General features: G+C 43.3%; 1 protein-coding gene across 6 annotated transcripts; it reads right to left on the minus strand.

The window, feature by feature from the left end:
• Positions 1-39: 39 nt before the first annotated feature.
• sytl2a (synaptotagmin-like 2a) lies at positions 40-19,280 on the minus strand. 6 transcript variants are annotated; one of them, XM_035626586.2, is made up of 20 exons: positions 19,140-19,188; positions 18,748-18,809; positions 16,994-17,354; positions 16,609-16,763; positions 14,462-14,585; positions 13,241-13,310; positions 10,833-10,938; positions 9,302-9,886; positions 8,413-8,481; positions 5,581-5,670; positions 5,343-5,390; positions 5,063-5,151; positions 4,766-4,870; positions 4,025-4,194; positions 3,768-3,870; positions 3,518-3,679; positions 3,332-3,431; positions 3,138-3,243; positions 1,997-2,202; positions 40-552 (listed from the first exon to the last, which is right to left on the minus strand). In XM_035626586.2, the coding sequence occupies exons 3-20, from the start codon at positions 17,092-17,094 to the stop codon at positions 404-406; spliced, it is 2,538 nt and encodes an 845-aa protein (XP_035482479.1). In that variant the 5' UTR covers positions 17,095-17,354; positions 18,748-18,809; positions 19,140-19,188; the 3' UTR covers positions 40-403. The 6 variants fall into 6 exon arrangements, with proteins under 6 accessions (XP_035482479.1, XP_035482478.1, XP_035482480.1 ...); XM_035626585.2 differs by lacking the exon at positions 18,748-18,809 and having other exon boundaries at positions 19,140-19,280; XM_035626587.2 differs by lacking the exon at positions 18,748-18,809 and having other exon boundaries at positions 9,302-9,832; positions 19,140-19,279.
• Between the last annotated feature and the right edge of the window lie 4,344 nt (positions 19,281-23,624).

Raw genomic sequence — 23,624 nt, forward strand, 5'->3', positions numbered from 1 at the left:
TGGCTTTTCTAATATGAATGGAACCTCTGAAAGAACCCATCACCTTAATATTCTGTTTATTGAAGATACACGTGCTTGATGCAATAATCACACAGTCAAACAACGGCTCTATAAACCAAATCACAAGTGCTCAGATCAAATATATCTTCACATCTCAACAATTTGTATGCTTTATACTGTAGCTTGGATTGTGTGTCCTCTGCACTATTTTGTATCATTTCTACAAACGATAATTTTGAGACAGCAAATTTAATCATGCGGTGTATTCATTTATCATACAAATCATCAGTTATACAGACGCATACACGGTGCTCATTAAGGCTTCTGCCTCCACTCAAAGTGTACATCTAACCATCGGACTGTACACGGTTTCCACACATTTATAGACACACTTGGCACCATCTCACTTGGAGTTGCTTTTTGCCAACACAAACATTCTCAGAGGTAAAACCTCCTCCACCCATTCGCCATCCGACTGCAACATCCTCTGCCATAAATCTGCTTCAGCCGTCGTCGAATCCATCCAAAGCACCTCCAGCCCATAACTCTTCCCTGCACGGAGAGGCACGGGAGTTAGTGTCTTATTATCAAGGTCATGGTGGCAACTCAGAAATATAATGATATATAAAAGCACTGTATCAAGTGCAATCTGTATATATATCGAGTAAAACTAGATGCATCTTGAACCAGAAAACACTAAACTCTGTACTGCACACTTGTTTTACCATATATGTTCTACTGTGTGGCGCCTTACAAAAGATTTGCACATTGCACAAAAGAGCAATCAGCAAAATGAATCATGCGGGGTATCATGAGCACACTAATCATCTGTTTTTGAATTCAAAATTGTTGAAATTTATGGACATTGTCAAATTTAACGCTGAACAATTTATGTTTAAAGTATGCTGAAAAATAACCTGCATTTTTGTATTGTATTGTTGTAAGACCTGCATTTTTGTATGCAGTATACACACATGCAGTATAATTAATATATTTGTTTTTTTCTGTAATAATTTGATATTGTAACGTTGGGTCAGGACTATACAAGCACTATGCTTCCGCCTGCTCCTTCTCGACCGCATCATTGTTTTGTTTTTTGATGGAATCGAAGTGATTTATCTGTTTATCTGATTTTTTTTTTGGATTTTTTGGGGATTGTTCGAGATAAATAAAAAACTAAATCAAAAATATAGGAATAATACAGGAATCAACAGTGTCTGTAGCCTCATGTCAGTTCTTTGGTTTGTTTGCAGACAGATCGGTCTCAACGCTAAGTTCTTGGTGCAACATGATCAAGCACTGTTTGATCCTACTTGCAATAAGCTCCCTTAATTTCTAATACAAATAAACTGCTTCATGGTTCCCTGCACAGCTCAGCGCTTTACATTATCCCCGTTCTTATTTTCACAGCTTTTTTCTTGTGTTTCCCTGTGTTTGTCTGCCCCTGTTCATCATGTGTCTCACCTGTGTCCAATCGTCCCTTGTGTATTTAGTCTTATTGCTCCCACTCCCCTGTGTCAGTACGTCCGTCGTTGTTTTGTCCAACCTGTTTGCAACCTGTTCAGTCCCTGTCCAGTCTTTTCCAGTCTGTGATGTCTGTGATTTTTGCTCCTGTCTGTTCCTGTTATCGTCGGTCCTGTGATGTCTCTCGTGCCTTGTTCCCCTTGTTTTATATTCTCCAATGATCTTCGTTATTTTTACCTCCCGAGACTGTTTTGTTTTCCATTTATTCAAATTATTATTCTCTGCATTTGGGTCCTGCTCCTTCGAACGTAATACTCTTATTGAATTCTGTGTTGCACAAATAGTGTGAGCATTTACTAACTTACTGCGTGTTTGTGTTTGTGCCTTTGTGCTTCAAAGACAATTCTCTAGTGGGAGAGTAAAGATCTGTACTGATCCGACGTGACTTTGGCTGCGTGTAATCAGATTCCGGTCAGGTGGAAATTCCCAGGTTGAACTCATCAGTCTGCAGGCGCGTTCAGTGAAACCGTACCTGTCCCGAGCCCGAGTCTCAAGCCGCCAATGTAGTGGCTGTTCAGCCGGTCATGATCCCACACTGTGATCTCCACACAGGCCTCTCGGAGGTCCTCGGCCCGGAAGCCGTCGTACACCATGGTATGGTTGAACATGGGGTTGGCGGTCCTCTTCACCACGCGCGTCTTCTGCCGGCTTTTCCTGCTCCTGTCAGGTAGTACAGTGCTGACACAGGAGAACAAAAGCAAGGTTGATCCTTTTGGGCAGACAAAGAGTTCAATTCTAAATGAATACAGATTTATTTACGATATAAATAATCACAAGACTAAATCCAGAAAAATTGAGTAGACAAGACTATTTTCATTGTCGACTCAGGGTCAGATTATTATTTGATTCATCCATTAATTTCGTTACAACAACAGGAAATAGTATACAATTGGTATCATGGTGTAGTGAGCTTTTCTAAGTGGGACTTACTACATTACTTTTCAAGTGGCGGTCATATAGAATAACATAAATGTGTGCGATTTGGATACAGAGATCACGGAAAGTTTTGTGGAATTCTAATTTTTTCTCACAATGTTCATTTTGGAAAGTACTGGTCCCATTACATACAGCTAGTACCATCCAATAGGTGCATGGTCGCAGGTGTAGGCGGACATGCAGTGGACGAGCTCTCAGTACAACGTGTCTTCCAAGACCTATAACAACCGTTTAAAAAAAAATGTAGCACTCCATTGTGTTTGTTTGATTTGCACCTTCTTCCTCTGGAGCAATAATCTTAATCAAATCCTGTAGTGTGTGATGTGCCATTACGTTCAAATCTTGCAGTCTGTGCACGTTTGAGATTAGAGAGAAAAATATAATGATATAAGACTCCCATCTAGTACGTGATGCAACCCGATTTCAAAATCAGTCAGGGTTTTAAAACTCCTGTTGTGTGAGATCATCTTTAGTCTAATTGGCTGTTGCGTTGGGCCAAAAGAGCAGAAAGCCAATAGTGTAAGTTGCAGTGCTCCGAAAGACACAAAACCACCCATACCAAGCATGATCAAATAACATTTCATAATAACGAGCTATGTTTTGAAAATGTATTGAATTTTGAGTTCGACTGCTTTGGCTCTCCATCCAGCCGCCTGGCAGTTTGCAGGACATCCTACCATTTCACAAATGGGTCGATCATCACTCCCCTGACAGAAGGGAGACTCTTGCAGTCTTTCACCCAAATCTGCACCTCGCCAGTCTCCATCCTAGATGTCCTCTTGCCTGTGGATGCGGTCAGATCCCAGTAAGTGACAGTAACACTTAAAAGGAAAGGAGATAATTGACAGAAGTTGAGGAGTCATCAGCTCACTGTGCGAGGTCTGCGGCAGGAATCTCAGGGCCAGTCTCATCTGTCCTCTGCTGTCCATCAGACGGGAGGGAGACGGGAGGTCTGAGGTTTGTGCCGACTCCTGAACAATTTGGGCGAGGTGAGTCAACGTCTAATTAAAGCACTTCTGAAATACACATGGCCTAGCGGAGGAAATGAAGCCTTTACCCTGGCTTTTAATGCATATTCATTGATCTGTGTGTTGCTGAAGTCCCACTCGGACAAATCCAGGTCCACCTCGCCCAGGAAGCTGTTCCGCCCAAAGGTGTCGTTGTGCCACACTGAGACGTTCAAACGCTCCGTTTTTAACACCTCCATTATGATTTTGAACTATGAACGGAGAGGAAAGCAACGACGATGTTATGCGATGTGCAATATGGAATACAAAGAAAGAATTGACCACATATGGAATTCTTACCCGCAGGATTTCATTGTAGTTGGGGTTTAAATTCTTCTTTCTTACTGTGGTTTTCCTCTTTCCCAACTTTGTTTTGTCAGGAACAAGATAACATTTCACATACCTGTAAAACACAAAACAAAACAAAACAAAACAGGGGAGTTCTTTCATATTCTGACTTAAATAATAAAATATATTATTAGAAATTCATCAAACGACAGAACGACACAACAATCGTGGTGCAGCCTCTTTTCTGACCCTGGAGTTGCTTCACTTACGGGTCAGAGCGGTTCTTCTTGGAGTCGGCCACGGCCAGTTCCCTGCAGTGCACCACAAAGATGTGAAACTCTCCGAGCTTCTGGATGTAGTTCACAGCAAGCTGGATGTTTCCCTGGACTTCGATGTCACCAAAGTCTGCAGGGGAAATGCTGCTGACGCTGCCACTGACCTGCTCATTCGTAACACGACAAGAGAGACAAACCCCCATCGTCTCTGGTTTTAACCAACTGTCACCATTACATTGATTGGTTGGAATAAAATGTTTCTGCAGTGAGTCTGTCAAATGTCACCCCAACATTTTATCTTTCCATTCCACTCTACTCATGCACGCAAATTAGATAGTGGGAGGATCACAGGCACTAGATGGTAATTGGGACATGAATAAACCAAACCTGCCTGAGAAACATGCTCAGCTGGTTTAGGAAATACCTGAGGTGTTTTACATTAAAAGTATAAGTATAAGTATATGCAAATCTTGGATAAACATCAGAAAACTGGGAAAATCATAATGAGAGATGAAGTGTTGCATTTGTTGACAATATCACTACCCTCATTTCTATTTTTTTATACCGATCTTTGATTCATGAAAAAAAAAAAAAAATCAGGGTTAAATTTCAAGAATTCACGTGAATTAGATTAAGAAATCTTTTTTTGAGGGGAGCATTCTCACAAGCCACATGCATCGCGTTTCTCTTTTTATCAGAAACACATGTTTCGTAGTGAGCTGAATGTGGACATACAGACGACATGGACGCCATTCCAGAGGAAAGACTTATGTTCGATGTGGAGCTGCCTGTGTTTCTTCTCCTGCCCAGGTTATTCTCAAATGTGCTGTCACTGTCAGTCTGATGAAATGAGGGGGAAATAAAACATAAATGACAGTTAGAAACACAGAGTGAAACATCATTCACAGAGGGAAACTAAAACACTAATGAGAGCAAACCAATCATTTGGCTCTAAACATATTTGTTGACGAGGTTTAGTGTAGATGTTGAACACTACAGTATATATACTAGTTAAGGTGTGAGCTGATTTACCTCGTCCTGCTGGAGAACAGGCACTGACACACTGGTCTTCATCTGCTTCGAGTTGGAGAGGGAAGAGGCCGGGGGGGGAAGTGATGACGCTGGAAGAAAGATTTGACTTTGAATCTCTTACAAGGTCCATTCAGTATAATGAGAATTTCTGAATTTCAAAAGGATGCTGGTTGCATGTTTGCCCAGCATTTGCATGTAGTGACACCACATGTGTATATAAAGACTGATCTCTCTTATTCCATTGTATTATATTGCTATTATATATAATACTATTTTTTACCATCATCCACACTTGAATTCATTTGCTGTCTTGAGTCATGTTCTTCTCCTAAGAGGAAACGAGAGAGGCCATGAGACAGTGTTATATATATATATATAACTTTCCCATATAAAATGATATCATGCAACATGATTGAGACCTTTGCTTTGTTTTGTATAAACAATGCACTGACAATAAAACAACAATTATAACCATGAACTGTATGGTGCAGAATGTGAAGGATATAGCGTTGTGTTACTTGATTGTGAGGTGAGGTTTTCCAGACTTTTGGACGAAGACATCCTTGAGGATAATCTTTTCAGAGCAGACACGATAGGAGAGTCATGACCTGCCACAAATGAAACAGGTTCAGCTCTGGAAAATATAGTCAACATACATGGAAACATGGTTTCTGATATCCCTTAGAGGATAAACAGTATAGAAGGTGGATGGATGGAGTATCCAGGTTCTACCGGAGTACTCCAGGTAGTGCATTCAGGTTACTGGAATAAGGACTTATCCAGGGAACCAGGATACTCCAATAACCCAATCCTAACCAGGATACTAGTGTGCATGTAAAGACACTCAATGGAAATAAAACAAGAGGAGTACTGTCTTATTTTTTGTCAAACACAAAAATGCTAAGTAAACCTATGTAGGATATAGAAAAGAATGCTATCGTCACAGTAAATAACTAAATAGCTGCTTCTTACAAACCACATATCATGCATCCATAGCTCTTTAATCATAATCACTACTACATTTAACAAAATTGTTTTCTACAGATTAAAATGGTTAAATGGCAGATAATATCTAAATGCTGTTCTACAGTTTTGTACTGCTAGAGGAAATACAAAGGAAAAAATCAAGGTCAATGTGCACAGATTGTACAAACCACACACGCATTTTGAAGATGAATAATTTTTCTGGGTCAAATCAGACTCATCGTGATGTTAATGTGTTAGCCTAATGTGATTTGTTTAAAGAAAAAAATGACTATGGTTTCCATTTGTCAATCATGATCTTGAAGAGAAATAGATGGAGAGAGAATTCAAAAGCTCACTGCCTGAACTTGCCCGAGACAGGGAACCGGCCCTGGTAGTTGTTTCTTGGCTGGAGTTTCCATCTTTTGTTTGCACAATCCAAGAACTGATTCTTGTAAGAGTCCCCTCAGTGGGATCGTCACCCTGGTTTCCCTCAAAGTCTCTGAGGAAACTCTGTGGACTGTGTACTGCATCAGCCTCTTCAGCAACACATTTATCTGGGTGAAAAGGAGGGACATGGGCCTTCTCCTGAGGCCCGAGGTAGTACTGATGATCCTGGGGGATGAAAGATCTGGCAAGGTTGGCAAAGGTCCCCAATTTATTCTCTGACGCTGTTTTGGATTGAGGTGAAGTAGGAGGGCTTGAATTACAATGCTGCGTGTTTATACTATCATAGTAAGCCCCTCCGTCCTCTTTGTGTAAAGCTATGGGACCTGAGGTGATATCTGTGCTTGGTTTCCTTTCTGTTACTACTGTCTGCTTTGCTCCATGTGAGGGACTCTTCTTCTGTCCTGGAACTGGTGACGGCTTCCGGTGTTGCTCCTCAGCAACCTTGGTTTGAGGGTTGATGTCTATCGGGAAGGTTTTCAAGGGAGAAGCCTCCAGTCGGGATCTCTTAGGACTGGATGATTCTCTAGGTAGCACTCTTGGATGGCAAGTCTTAGATGGACTCATCCTGACTTCGTTATCCTGCTCTTTTGATCTCGGGATTTGGGATTTACTAGGACCGAGGGGCCTCTCTCGAGGCTCCGTGTCAACCTTGCCTTGGTGTCGATGATCTGTTGACAGTGCAACTATGGCAGGACCAGCACTCCTCACAGGTGACCTATCTGGACTCTGACTGACAAATCCTTTGTCTGTCACCTTCAATGATTTCAAAACAATATTGGACTTGGCTTTGTGTGGAGACATTTGACCCTCTCCCTCAGACTTCTCTCTGTTATCTAAGGGTGTTCTCAGATCCGACTGAGGGGAGAGCCCTTTTTCACTGGGTATTGCACTGCGTGAGGCTTCCTTCATTTTTGCAGTGATCACCCTGGTTCCAGTATATTCCGTTTCCCAGAAATGTTTAAGCTCAGTGATCTTGGCTGGCCTGTCCTCTTGAGGACTGGAGTCGGACTGTCTAGGAAGAGAGACAGGATCACCCTCCCACTGCTTTTGGGCATTGAAAGCTACAGAGGAAGGAACAGGAATGATGATGTTTTCCTGAAAATCTGTCACTGAACCTGTTAAAGAATCATCTGTCTCTTCATATATGAGGACCGGATTCGCTCTATATGTGCCATCCTCTTTTGATAAATCGACATAGAGGATACATTCAGTTTGTGGTGACAAAATGTTTTCGGAAGTATCATCAACTGATATTTCCTTTTGCACTAAAACATTGTTTAAGCTCTCCACATATGTCTGAGGGCCATGTGAAGCTTCTGTTCCTGTCTTGGACATATCTTGCTGCCTTGTTTCTTCTCTGGTGAATAGGGTTTTTGGACCAGTGTAATCTTCCTCCGAGAAAGCTTTCAGGTTGGATAGTCTCTCTGGAATCTCAACGGCTTTGCCTTCTGTTGCATCCTGCTGAGTGTCTACATATTCTGTGATCACTGTTTCTTTAAATGAAGTGTTCTGTGGTGCTGCAAGTTGTGGTGTTCTAGCCTCTGTCACCTCAAAGGGCTTAGCTACTAGTTTGAAACTTGCAGGTCTGTCCACGGCCATGTCTGCAGGACCTTGGGAGAGATGAATGCTGACTGGTTCTTTCCCCTCTAACTTCACCTCTTCCATTTGTGAACTCTGCACTCCATCTCTTTTCTCTTTCGCTCTACTAAAAATTCCAAGACTTCTCTGTCCAGGCTTTGGTGAAAGGGCATGAGACGAACTCTCTGAGCTGACACTAGTTGGTGGCTTGGTATCTGAGGTAGCCTCAACAGAAATGTGAGTGCTTTGTTCAGTTAGCTCGTGTTGATGAATGTCGTGTCTAGTTGGCCTGTGGTCTGTGGCCTGAGCCTGAGAGTGATGGTCCTCTTCAGGCTCTGTCTCCAGGTGAACAGGCTTACCTGGCTCAGCAGAATCGGGGCTGCACAGTACAGGGTTTAGGCGCTCCGAATGACGGTGCCCAGAGACATCTGCAAAGACAGCAACCAGCTCCTGGATCACTCATGTTATGTATCTGCTAAACATACACACAATTTAATAAAATGACCTCTGTAGAATTTATCTTGGTGTATTACTGCCAGATGAAGTGAGACAATTAGTATTGGAACCACATTCCGCTCATTAAATGTTATTTCTGACAGCATTTTAAATGCCTCTTTGTGAATTATCTCAAGGCACGTGTGCACACACGCACGCACACACACAGAGGCAAGGACACCTGGTAAATGATAATGCACACACAAGCAATGAAATGACAAAGCTGCAACATGAGTGCACCAGCTGCATTATGCTGTCGTGATCATTTTAAAATATGCTATATAAACCAAATCATTTTTAATTCACCAGATGTTGATAATTGACTTACTAACCCATGAGCTTAAAGTGGGGACCACATACAATGAGCCGATTGTCAAGGCTGCACTTATTCACACATTCATATCCTCACGTCATCTCGCAGTTACACAGTAAATTGAACAGATCAAATCGACAACAAACCGGCTTTAGATAATCATGAAAACATGTGGCGACATATGTTGAAACGAATTAAACAATTATCTATAATGCAAAAGAAAGGTGCAGCACATGCAGTAATGCACATTATTTAAATGCATGACGCAACATGCAAAAGCAGGATGAATGTGAAAGTTAGTATTTGTATGTTTTCATAGCGTTGTCTGATGCCGAAAGGTCTGAATGTGTAAATCCTGAGAGTCACTGGTTGATAGTTTGACTCATTGATTGGTGGTTTAGTTGTTCAGTTGACTCATTGGTTTTAAATGAAAGTCTTACCACCAAGGACCTGGTGCCGTCCAGCTTCTTGCTCTCGCTGGTTTGCCTCAGTTTCGAGGCGGACTGCACCCCCTTCCTGTAAATCCACTCCGCTCTGGTTGAGTATTTGTGTGTCAGTAGCGGTACTGTCAGTATTGTCAAGGTAGCTGTTATTCAGACAGCTGTTTTCCATCTCAGAGGGAGCGATAGAGTCATTGTCCAGTAAACTGTGCTCTCCAAGCTCCTTCCCATTCTGCCACTCTTCTCCGCTCTGACTGACCATGGAGCTGAACTTCACCTGCTTCCTGTCCATCCAGGTCTCAGTGGGAGAATCAGGACTGACTGGACTCTGCAGGTCCAGGGGGGATAACAGAGAGTCTGTGGAGCTAGAAGTGGACAAATGCTTCAGGATGCCCCGTGGAGCAGCGCAGTTAGTCTCTCTACCTGCTGCTCCATCTACCTCAACAAAACAGTCCTGAGAATTGGCGACCGCGGTGTTTTCAGGAATAGGCACGGGAACAGAGTCAGCATTCTGGGAGACCAAGCAAGCGTCTGGTTGGAGGTTAGTAGCACAAGAAATGGAGCTGTCAGATGACGGTAAAGGCGCTGGGAAAAAAAAGCAAAGGATTTTATTCGAAAAAAGAGGCAACTCTGGACATCGTTTCATCAGCTGTGTCTTTCAACCAATCCACTAGTTACCCACCAAACACTCATGTCTAAGGAATTTCATTTTCCTCCACTACATTTTTTGAATGCAGTTTTTTTATCAGTGGCGGAGTCTGTTCTAGTCGGAGGCTCTTCTCATGTTTCAGATGTCTATGAGTTCCACCAAAGAGACATGTCATGTCCTCCCCTAAACCTCTGACATGGTTTCAATTCAATTCCGCTTTCCTCTCCCACATAGCGTCTCACGTCACCTCCGATTTAGACCCTGCATGAAAACACTTAACTGTCAGCAATGTATTTAAAGCTGTCGAGTAGCTAAAACAGGGAAATTGTGTCGAGTCCCCGTTTCCTTCTTATCATATCATTTCACCCACAAAAACGCTGTTTTCACGGCTGCCGTGGAATATTTCCAGCAGCCACAAGTCATTCAGTACAGATTAAGGCTTTGGAATGTATTTCTGTGTAATCCTCTGGCTAGTCTGGCAGCCTCGTGTATTCGGACTTCCATTCACTTTGACAACCCGTGGGAAAAGCATTATTCCAGACCACTGGCTCATTTTGTCACTTTTCTGCCACTTTTCCCGTGACACTCTGTGAGAATGCCTTCTCTGGAATTGCACACAAAAACAAAATAACTATAAAGTGATTGCCAGTGAATGCTTTCAGCCAATGCAACCGCTGCTCATGCAAAAGGTTCAGACAGCTGAAGCGTTAAGGTCCCACACACCTGGATAACAAGTGGATTCCTAGAACCAGACGTTCAATCGGTCTGTAATGTAACGGCGATCCCAATTTGTCCATCAAGCAGCCACTCAGTTCAAAACACAGCACACAGGAAAAAATATTCCACTTACTCTAAGAATAGACTTTTTAAAATTGAACTCACCCTCATTTAGTTTCTGGCTGTGATCCACGTCTTCGTCCGATAACTGACCGTCCTGTTGTTCAAAAGTGTGATGTGCATTGAGCTCACTGTTGAAAGGATTTTCTCTCTGCTCCAAAAAAAAAAAAGGGTAGTAAGATTGCTAAAATTGGCCTGTTTTTGGTCAATTATTTGTAAGATCATCAGAGGAGCTGATGCATGACATGTGAGGATATTGGCTGGTGAGTGAGCCGGTTGACTCTGGAGCAGGGCCGGGCAACTGGCGGCCACTCAGTCCATCTCAATAATATCAATAAATTGTTGGTTTCACAGGCGCGAGCGGCCCATTTGACCACATTTGAACCGGATCCCCGCCGTTAGGGGGCGCTCCCTCGAAATGCAAGAGGCTTACTACCAAGCAACTGCTGTCTCGTCTGAGCGGCCAAAAAAGACAACTGGACTGAGAGAATTGAGCACAAATACCGGGACTGGAGATTTAATTCTTGCGTGGTTTGTTTTGCTGTGCACCTGTAACTGGGCTGTGGCAGTGTGTTGAGGTGTCATCTGGGCTTTAGCTCCCCGCTCGCGCGTGTTTTACACACCAGAGGTCGTGAGTTCAAGTCCACCCTGTGACACGTGATTACCGTTATATATTTTGTTGTGTTCATTAATTTAGTGGCTATAATTGGCTGATTGAATGATGGGGATACACTATCCCACTGGTGAAAGTGCACGGTCACAATCTGGCCCTCTGGTAGTGAGGAGAAACTTTTTGTGGCCCTCCCTGTCCTCAGAGTTGCCCGTCCCTACTCTGGAGCTAGGACCCAAAATTCAGGTAAAACGGGTCAATGTAAAAAAAACAAAGAGTAGTTCCGGCTGCATATTAAATGTTTTTGGTGTCTCACAGTAACAACGCTGTAAATTGAATGTACATTTCATGCAATTCAAAGTTTTGAATCTTCCAATGTCCCTCTCTCAACTATCTGCTGGTGTTAAGTAACGACACCCCTCATTCTGTCCTTCCTCCACTGGTTTCACTGACATCTTCATTACCTCTCCCTGACTGTTTCTCTTCTCTCACTGCCCTGCTGCCCTGCTGCCTGCATTGCATTGTTGTAAGATTACGATTTTGTACGGATACAACTTGACCCATTAAACCTTTCCTAAATCCTAAATGTTTGTGTTACCTCTGTGTGTAAAATGACTTCCACAATGACTTCATCTTTTCTCAATCATACAAACACATACAAACAGTATACGACAAAACAGACTCCATGGTGGTCAGTCCATTATGTTGAATGATCAAAACCGTCATCTTAAAACCCTATGGCTGAGATCAATGCAGCGGATGTGATCACACCTGTGAGTACCAGTTGAGGCGAAGTGCATGAACAAGGTCATAAAATAATGCAACGTGGCCCCACATGGTGCCACATGACTGCCGGAACAGACGCCAAACCAGATTGTGAGACTCGGAGCATCGGCGGACAAGCGAACATAAGCTGAATACAGCTTCAGCAGTGTTCACGAAGTACGGTAAGAGCCACACTATTTATAACAGGAGGCACAGTGGCACCACAAATAGTTCAGTATTACATAATCTCCTGCTGGAAAGCAGATGGGTGAGGGTGTCCGACCTGGCACAAAGATTATCTGGTGTTTCAGTGACCGGTGGCACAGTGAGGGACACTGCATGAAGTCCGCAGACGGTGTCAGGGAAGGAACCCACTGCTCACACATTGACATGTCAACACCCCTGCTCTTCACTCTGTACCACAATGAAATAAATACTGACTGTGAAGATGACTCCCAGTCCCAAGACGCTTGGCAGGAGAGGGTTGACACCAAACACACTGGAGAAAACTAATCACACGAGAGTTTGTAAAGACGAAGAAACATTTTTAAGCCTGTGGCCTGGGCAAGTAATCCAACAGAGCACCTGTGGAGTATTCTGAAGTGGAAGGCAGGGCAACAAAAAGCACTGAAGAGTCATCTGTAAACTAGAAGGGCTCTTGGAGATCACATACCTCCACCATGGCTAACGTCCTATCTCACCGTGTAAAAGAAAGTGAGAACAAATTCAGGCAGCCACCTGTCCTGTATCCAGGTAGTCTTTACGTGGTCCTGCTCACTAACAAACAGACAAACGAATGTAGATGCGGACGTAACCTCCTTGGTGGGGGTTATACGGGTGGAGATAGCCTTGTATTAGTCAAACATTTCCGTTTCTTAAATGAATTGGCGTGTTTCGTCTTGGTCTTTGGTGGAAAGACTCATAAATGGACAGGATTTGAAGTTCATTAACATTTGAGTTATATTGACCAGGGCTGCACTCCGCTCTGTTGTATTCTGTGCAACACCTGCAACACAGTGAGAGACATGGACTTTATTCAGCCTTCTTAAGGACTTTGTCTCTCCAGACAGGATCCTACCTTTGTGGGTGACTGCAAGACTGCTTTAGGTGTATGAGGTGATGGGTCAGAAGGGTTTTGGTTTTGGAACCTATTGGGGGGGAAAAAAACAAAGCTTGTGTTATGTATTGAATGTTTCTGCATGCAGGATGTGCAACTTCAAACTTTCCAGGTCTTTAAAAAAATGTTTTAACCATTTTGATGAGGAAAATCTGTGATATCATAATCTCTTTAAACACGTGATGACTGTTCTCTTGTTCTGGTCACTGCCACAAGCAGGTAGGTCCTCCCAAGTGCAGTAAAGGCCAGTGCAGAAAGTTTATGATATTTATAATTGGGAGCGCTCCAGTGGAAAACAGGAACATGTGAGACCTGACCCCGTAAGAAGATTATTGAGAACTACAGGGCCAATTACTAAGTATCCTTTTAAAGCAGGCACAACTCTACTCACTTTCAGTCACACAGAAATAATTGACTCTACTCGTGCATCATGTGATGGTGCTGAAAACAGACAACACAGATCAGATCTGTTGTTTATATTACACAGAGCTAACAGGGATAAAGAGTTTTCTTCAATAATACATTCTTTTTTTTTTTACTTGAAACAAAATGGACAAAGCTCCTGAAGGCTCTGTATGAAGATAATACACAGCGTAACATCTCCTTTCCATTTGAAATCAATCTATTGTTCCACTGTTCAGTTTTTAAGGATATGTCTGGTGAAATTCTATGTCTTTGATTTTCAACAAATCCCAAGTGAAGAGTATGTAGTATATCCCAATATACAGTACTGTATCTGTGGCACAGAGCTGCATCGGTGACCCACACCACCAGATACAACTGTCTGGTGGAAATTAAACTACATAACTACATGAATCTGTGAGATCTATGTCTGGGTTTATGACAGTTCTAGGGCCACATTGAGGAAAATATAATAAGAGTGAGACGACGAGAATAAAGTTGTAATTTTACGAGAATTACGATGTAATATTACAAGAACATTTTTTAATCTGTTTAATATTATAATATGGAAATAAACTGCAACCCAGGAAACAGGCGTGAGCGGTTGCTCGGTCACTTCTGTTTTGCCTAAGGAAACATCGCCATGCGGACGTGGAGAAGCTGGGATCCAATCGCCAACCTCCGGGTTAGAGGACGACCGACCCTACCTCCTGAGCCGCAGCCGCCCGTCTCGATGAATGTGACAAACGTGCGCTTTTTGCTTTGGATCTCTGTACTCACCTTTCATCGCTGCGCTGTGTGTGAGGCTCCTCGAGGAGTCCACAGAGGACCGGAGGGACGAACACGTCTCTGTTTTCGCTGTCGACAAAACTGGGCTGCTCAGGCAACATCTGAGAGAGCTCCACTGCAGCACACAACACAAGACAACACAAGACAACACAAGACAACACAAGACAACACAACACAAGACAACACAAGACAACACAACACAACACAAGACAACACAAGACAACACAAGACAACACAACACAAGACAACACAAGACAACACAACACAACACAAGACAACACAACACAACACAACACAAGACAACACAAGATAACACAACACAACACAAGACAACACAACACAACACAACACAAGACAACACAACACAAGACAACACAAGACAACACAAGACAACACAACACAACACAAGACAACACAACACAAGACAACACAACACAAGACAACACAACACAACACAACACAAGACAACACAACACAACACAACACAAGACAACACAACACAACACAAGACAACACAACACAACACAAGACAACACAACACAACACAACACAAGACAACACAAGACAACACAACACAACACAAGACAACACAACACAAGACAACACAACACAAGACAACACAACACAAGACAACACAAGACAACACAACACAACACAAGACAACACAACACAAGACAACACAACACAACACAAGACAACACAACACAAGACAACACAACACAAGACAACACAACACAACACAAGACAACACAAGACAACACAACACAACACAACACAAGACAACACAAGACAACACAACACAACACAAGACAACACAACACAACACAACACAACACAACACAAGACAACACAACACAAGACAACACAACACAACACAAGACAACACAACACAACACAAGACAACACAAGACAACACAACACAACACAAGACAACACACAGCTTCAAATGTGATTCACTGGGAACACTCTTTGTCTACATGCAGTACCACACAATAAGCCAGAGATTACCTTGGTGTAATCAGATGTGTCCCTCCAGCTGACAAGACAGTTTCACTGGCATGTGAACACACTGAGCTTAATACATGTATCATCTCATCAGTTTATAAAGTCATACATTCAAGTTAGGAAAGAAGGTTCCCCAACATATGCTGGCATCGCTAAATAGTGAGCGACATGACAAATGTGTACGTGCTGAACCAGGCTGCATTCATTCATGCGTAATGATTTAAGTCTTTGTAACCCCTTTCTTTTCATTGCTCTGACCTTTTTGTCTGCAATGCGGTTTGTTTATGGAGAAGGATTATGGCAGCCTCGTGAAAGGTAATGACTTGAAGAGTAACAGAGATTTGAAGGGGTTGACATCACCTTTGACACATTTTCTTGAGTTCAACAGAATAAGGTCTTTTGGCGGTGGCGAGACACGACAACTACAATGTGAACTTTTCAAAAATCTGTAAAAAGATCACCACATGAAGTGGGTCAATGTCAAGTTATATAGAAATGATTCAAATAGCAAGAAAGACATTTCAGATCCGTCACACATCCTCCTGCAGGCCTTCCCAGTTGTTCAAATGTATTGAAGCTAGGGAAATTAAATGGGCAGTAAGCAATTTAAACCCAATACACTTTTAAAACATCAGCGAATATTTCCTCAAGAAAAATAATATTAATAAATAATGAATAAAAATAATTCTGGGGGGGGGTTTTCTCTTCATGTTCAAACCACTGCAAAGCTTTTCTTCGTTTTTTTCTTGTCTATTTCTTATCTTCCCTTATCTTATTTACCGCATCGCATCGTATCACATTGTATCGTATCGTATCATTTCGCATCGTTTCACATTTTATCGTATCGTATCGTATCCCATCGCACCGTATAACACATTGCAATGTATCATATCGCATCGCATTGCATCGTATCGCATTGTATCGTATCGTATCGTTTCGTATCGTATCACATTGTATCGTTTCGTATCGTATCACATTGTATCGTATCGCATCGTTCATTTCATCAGTAATTCAAGTTATAATAGATATCCAAGGATCTTTAAGTCTTATCTCATCTCCCTTCACACAGAGAACTGTGCTCACTTTACAGTGTTGATGAAAGACAGGGCCAGTGCAGGATGTAGCAGACTCACGTATAGTTAGTGGTTTATGTGTGTGTCTCATGGAGGCCCGGATGATGTCGGAGCCATGGATGCGATCCTGATGTCGAAGCTGCTTGGTCTCGTAGAACCACTCTCCAGTCAGGTACCTCAGCTGGCCCCTGTCACCAACAGTCGTCTGCAGCTTCCTGAGTGCAGACATGTCAGTCACTTCTCCACCAGTCAGAACTTACTCGCACAAGAAAACATTTTGGTTTAACCTGTTTGACGTGACATGCTACAAGGCACATCCATGTGCTTTCTACAGTTCTCTGCGCTTCAGGCTAGACATTTGTACCCTTCGCTCCTGTGACTCAACTTGCCTGTCGCAGGTCAAACTTTAGTTAGTGCGTCTAACCGACTGACACAGCAAACTCACTGGACACGATGCTCCTCAGCCTTCTTCAGCTCAGCATCTCTTTTCAACACGGCCAGGATGGCTCCCTGCTCCTCCTCGGTCAGGAAACTCAGGTCAATCATGGCGACCGCCTCAGCCGATGCCTTCCACTGCTTTACGTTCTGGGTCTAGCGGAGGAACATGATCACCACTTCGCACGATTCCTCTTGAAGCCCCTCGAAGGCCTTGTTCTGGTCTTCCAAGTGAGGTGAGTGTCAGTGGTTTACATGGTAGAAAATACTTGAGGCACATTCACTCCTCTGGAGCTCTGCTGGTTTGGGTCTTGCCTCAGCTCGTGTTATTTTCTTTATCCATGTTTGACTCTCCTCAGGCCAGTTTGAGCCTGTAAGGAAACACACTCATAATTACTGCATTAGTACATGACTGCTCAGTGGTCATTGCTATGTTGTCACCTGACTTTCTCAGTGGTCATGATTGCGTCCTCGCGTGACTGCTCCCGAGCTCATGGGGCGGACCACACCCGTCTTGGAGCTCATTTGGAAGTTTTGTGACAGAGCACAGGATCACAGCATCTGCCAACGTTCTTTAAACCACCTCTGTGGACGCTCCTGCTACAGGAGGTGGCCACAGGACCACACTTGCACATAGATGCATCTCGATAAGACAACGTGTTTCGGCCTGCTTTCCAGGCCACCACAGCGGCCTGATAAAACACGAACACTGCTTTGCCTTGACATGAAGTGCTCACTCATTGCTGACTATTCTTGCTAAGAACCCTCCTTTCTTCCTCACTCCCTCCTCCCACCGCGATGTGAAACCGTGATGTACGTATTTATTATAAAAATGAGTCGACAACAAGTCTTTGCGAGAAATGCCTGCAAGTCCTAACAATGTCCACTCACGTCAGACAGAACAGTGGGGCCTCGCTGGGCAGTTTCACGTGATAGGTCGGAGGTGACCACACTTAGGTTTTTTGAATGTTCTCACCAAAGAAGGTCACATCGTCATTCGGCTGCGGATGAGGACGCGGCGGCTATGTTAATGTGCAATTTGTTTTATTAAGAGTCGTGCTTGCACAGCGGTTGGCTCTCATTGTTTATTCATCATCCAAGTGAGGGAAGATGTAATTGCCTTGTGTTCCAGGCAGACAGCCCCGCAAGAAGCCCCGAGCAAAATTGCGGTGGAAAGATGTAGAGTTTTGTTTCCTGACGAGGAGGAATGTCGCAGGTCCAGTTTCTCGGGAAGGGATGAATTTCAAAAACTTATTTCCTGTCGTTGTTGTAGCAGTGACTTCATGAAAAGGGACCCCCGAGATTTAACCAGCTTCGTCATTCTGATTTGCATATACATTTACCATAAAAGTTATATGTTGAGCTTCAAATGTTCTATATTTGGACTCTTATTCCTGATTTACTTTGAAATGACTACCTTGTGTGTCTGTTGTTACTTACGCCTCATCAGTTTTCCTGTGTATGTTACAGTCTGGAGTCTTTGTGTCCTCCTGCCAACCTGTGTGGGGGGTTTTTCTCCTATGTTCACTGCCATAAACAGTTTTTTGTGTTTGTCTGCGGCCCAGAAATCTTCAAACTGTAACATTAGGTGACACGTGACATCGAACCAGCGCAAAGCTGGTGACCACAAAGCTTAATGGTTTTATAAACACCAACAATGCTCGTGTTGTATTGTACACCCACTGAATCTAGTGCCATCATATGCAGAGAAGCGTATGGTTGAAATCATATTCAGTTAACATGACTGTGTGTATGTTCACTCACAGATTCACTCAGAGTCAAAACATCACGCATCCTGTTTCTGTGCAGCACTGCAAGGCTGGAGTCTGAGTTCAAACGGATAGAAATGGATAACATGGGTTTGAATTTCATAATGAGGGGTTAAGTAACCATAAGAGATGAATACAGGCGGTCATACAAGGCAACTCCGAAGTTCCGTCATTACAATCTACGCCAGATTCCAACCGTGCGTTTCAACTGTAGTACAAACACAGAATGGTGTAACCAAGAAAACCTGCGAGAGTTGAACAGCTGAGAGCTGCTCTTTTAAACACCGGGGCGACGTCCCAACGCCACACGGAGGAGCGTGCAGGCTGTCAGCGACACCAAAGCCACTGTTATCATTTGAGTGTAAAGTCAGAAAGCAGTCAGCTCACCTCTTGCTGTTGCTCCTTGCTCCGACACAACTTCAACTCTAACAGGATCCTGAGCTGCTGCAGGAGGGAGGAGCCGCAGACGCCCAGCGGCAGGGGGCGGCAGGGGGCAGGGGGAGGATCTGGCTCCACGGTGGACGACCTGTCATCCCTGCAGCACATTACATTCACATAGTGTCATACTCAGGGCAGCGTGTCCCACGAGAAAACGGGGCTGTACGGTGTAACATGTATTCATTGACCGCTCTCTCACATTTAGACATTTTACATAAATGAATACATTGTTCTACACAGCTGTGACCTCTGACCTTTTCTGTAAAGTCTTGGGGCTGGTGTCTTTAGAGAGCCCTGAGAAAGCAGAGCCTGCTCTTTGTGAATAGCAATACTCCATTATCAATAGAAGATACTCCAGTCGAGGTATAACCAAACATGATAAAATATAATAATGATATAATAATAATAATAATATAATAATATGAGAAAGCAGAGCCTGCTCTTTGTGAATAGCAATACTCCATTATCAATAGAAGATACTCCAGTCGAGGTATAACCAAACATGATAAAATATAATAATGATATAATAATAATAATAATATAATAATATTTGCTTTCATTTAACACAAACAAAGGTTATCCATTAATCAATCGGTAAAATTGCTAAATTAATAGATACAAATGTGAAAGAAATGTATTTGTGATTATTAAACAATACATGTTTGTAATTAATTAGGCATTAACATTTGTGCGTTTATCTTATTTCCTCCTTTCAATATAGATGTTTTTCTTCTTACATATTTATTTTCTCCATTTCTACATCTACAGTATTTGTTGTGTAGATATGTTTGTGCGCGCCGGCAAAATAATTAGATTAAGTTTTGGTGCTGATCATTCAAAGGTCGAACGTCATCAACAAACATGGTCCGAAAAACACACTCTCCAACATGTCTCTGCAAAAAATGAGAGAACCCAAAACTTATATCGATCAGAGAATGATTCCCCATCAAATGATGTCATATGAAAAGTGACATCATGAAGAAGTCACAATGAAGTCAGAAAAATGAACTCATGTATAGTTCAAAAGAACATGACAAATGACCCAAAGCTTTTATAGACCCAAACACAATTCATGATCATATCGTAGGAATGATGAATATGACGCCATTCACTTTTGCAACCAAAAAGATGTAAAGAAAGATGTAAAGCTTATTTAGATTAACCAATCATTTTTCACCACATGGTATAAATGACATCATGATGAAACATAAAAAGCACCGTCAGATTGGGGTATGTACAGGACAGCATGTGCAGGCATCATCACGCCTCCCATGCTTTTCATCGCTGCTGTGGAGCTGAAAAAATGAGGACACAGAAAAGGAAAAGTTATTTACTGGGTGGAATAACTGTCCTTGCAAACTTCCCCTGCTCTGTGCACAACAGAGGCCTGATATCTGAGTCAGCTCAGTGATTTGTTGAGGGGCCGGGTTGTTGGGGTTTTTTTTAATCTAGGGTCATTCAAATTTTTCCAACATCCTTTGACGGCCATCGTGAATTATTGAACACGTGTCACACGGACCTCTCCGATTCGATGGCTGGAACTGATGATGATGATGATGATGATGATGGGGATGATGATGATGTTACTCACGGCTGGCTCTCAGGTCCGGGTCAGTCAGTCTTTACAGGGGTCAGTTTTGAAAAGAGCCGCTCACAGCAAGTTTGTCCCCCCAAAGAGAGACGCAGACTTTATTCTTCAGAGAGTTAACGAAGGGTTTATGTCTGCCCAGAATGGGAGAACACTCAGGACGTACTGACAGTTGCAGAGCTCGACCAGACGGAGGTCATTGTACCCACTGCACCTTCCAGCTCCCTGCTGTTTCGCCGCTCAACCATTTGGTGTCGTGGGGTTTTCAGGCTCCTCCGTTGGTTCCACATTAAACAGCTTATGAAATATTGTTCAGCTCCTTCTGTTGACTTTCCATGTCCTGAAACCTCTCGACAAATGCCCGGGGGGAGATTTACAAATTCGCCGGCGCATCCGGAGACATATTGGGTCCCCGTACTCGCACACCGAGGAGAATTCGCTCGACTCCTTTCTTTGCGGTTCTTTGCGACAAAGCGACGCGTGGGAAGAGTTTGACTTTGTCCGGTTCCGGCAGCTCTGCAGCGTTGGCGTCACGGATTCTCCCTCAGAGTGAGGTTTCAGCTCCTGAACATTCTAAGAAAAAAATGAATGTTTATTCTATTCATGTATTTATTTTATTACAGAAAATGTTGTTGTTATTGGCTGGTGGGAAAGCTGTTATTTCTGTACGTATGTTTCTCTATCCATATGTGTGTTTGAGGAACTTGGGGTGCTTTGAATCTCACGCAACTTGGCTTCCATGGTAACAGTGGCAAATCCTTTGACGCGCAATAGGTCTTAAGTCCAATTCCGTCAAAATGGCCCCCTGCTACATTTCAAATTCAATGCAGCCCCCTTTCACTTCATGTATGTTAAAGAAATCCGGTAGGCACGTGTACAGGATGTTGGCCATTTTGAATTTCGTGTGCAAATTTTGTGCTTTTTGGGGGCATTTTCTGACATTTCCAATTTTAGTTCACGTTACATATGAATCGTGTGTGTGCGTGTGTGTGTCAGTGTCCACGCAGACACAATATATATCGTCAAGTAACTTCAGTTGCAACTTTACGATTTCTTAAGAAATACACTGCACAGAGCTACAACCCAGTCCCCGGCAACAAGAACACACACAACACCGTCAGCTCCACCTTTAGACCACAAGGTGGCAGAAGAGCTACATTTTTTATTTTTTTTAAACTTGGACACATCGGCTGATCCCTCAACCTGACATGACTGAAACTTCATGACAAATTCCATGATTTCAAATAACCCATCCACCGGTTTGCTACACTGAACTGTATGAGATGAACCGTACATTGGACAGAGAGCCCACGACCGTTGGCATCACTGCCTGGAGGAAGCTGGAGTAACACGTTCTCTGGAGGATTTATTGATACGACAGGGAGTTTTCAAAAGATGCATTTGTTTGTGCTCACTGACGAGAGAACGCGTTTAAATTCACGAAATATCATCGCTATGATTATTCTGTAACTGACACTTGAGCAAGTTCCCTCTTTGATAACCGGTTTGGCGCGGACCCATCCCAACAGGAACTGCACTCGGTCATATCGATTCGTTTGTCCCACGTCAGACTCCCTCGTGATGAAAGCCGGGACTGCCATGGGAGACATGATGTGGAACTGTTCCCCTGCAAGCCACTTCAAAGCTTCAGAAAATGGGAAATTCTCCCTGTTGATTTTTCGCGACAAGCATGTTGCTGACGGTGACGGTCGGCACGTCCGGACCGCGGAACGCCTGTCAATCGAGGCTCTGTTACTTCCCATGACTTTGTGTCAAAGAGACGTCTTCCGCTCGACTGAGAGTCCAAATCCAAAACGACACAGTTCAGGGTTGTTTCCGTTTTTGGAAGGGAAGGAACGGCGAGACGAGGTTGACTATCTGGAGACCACTGGGAGAAGGAAGGCCTCGGTTCAACAGTGAGGCTTTTATCCACTTGCCAATTACTTCTATCATGACAGTCGGCGTGTCTCACACACACAAACACACACACTGGCATCTTTCTGCTGCCGAGTCCCAACCGAGGGGAAGTGCATCACAACAAGGAATCTTCTCATTGCCCATGGAGACGCTCTTGCCAAGCCGGATGTACCTTGTATATAAGGTCCTTCTGTGTGTGTGTGTGTGTGTGTGTGTGTGTGTGTTGCACACAGATGAACTGCTGCACCTGTGGGTTCAGCAGGAGAAGCTTTCAGACTCCTCCTCACGCGGATCAGTGATCCATCCGTTTCAAGCCAGGCTTGGCTCCTTTCCATTTAACGTTGCCATTTAGCGCGACACAATTAGACACAGAAACCTCTGTGAAAACTGTCAACTGTACTCAATTAAGTGGCTACGGCATAGGTTTTAAATATATGTTATGTGTATATATGAATGTGACACGTCTGGGAGAATACAACCAGGTGCATTAGTGGGGTGGTCGTGGTTACCGTAGTTTGTGTTCTCATCGGGACCTGGTCCGTGGGAGCACCCTGAGCCCTGAGACGAATCCATGATGAATTTTCTCTCCATCCTCGTGTCCCAGCTATTTCTAGAGCTCCGAGTGTTCACAGGAGCACAAGTGTAGAGAAGTCCAGAGGCACCAGGTCACTGTGGCAGAGCTCCAGAAGTCCCTGAGGGAAGGATAAATGAAGCCAAACGCAAACCATTTTTTCATAAAGAACACAAATGATCCAACAAAGAAACATAATAATGTGCATTTTCAGTTCATCTCCTGGCCGTGAGTGGGGTAAAGTTGGAGGACAATTAACAATTAATCCCGAGATGTTTCAATCCAGACCGTGCGATGTCGAAGGGCAAATCAGAACGCTGAAGCTCTCTGGAAGATTTTGATTTATTTCCTGAAGAGG

The sequence above is a fragment of the Scophthalmus maximus genome, chromosome 2 (assembly GCF_022379125.1).
Source record: "Scophthalmus maximus strain ysfricsl-2021 chromosome 2, ASM2237912v1, whole genome shotgun sequence".
NCBI lineage: Eukaryota > Metazoa > Chordata > Actinopteri > Pleuronectiformes > Scophthalmidae > Scophthalmus > Scophthalmus maximus.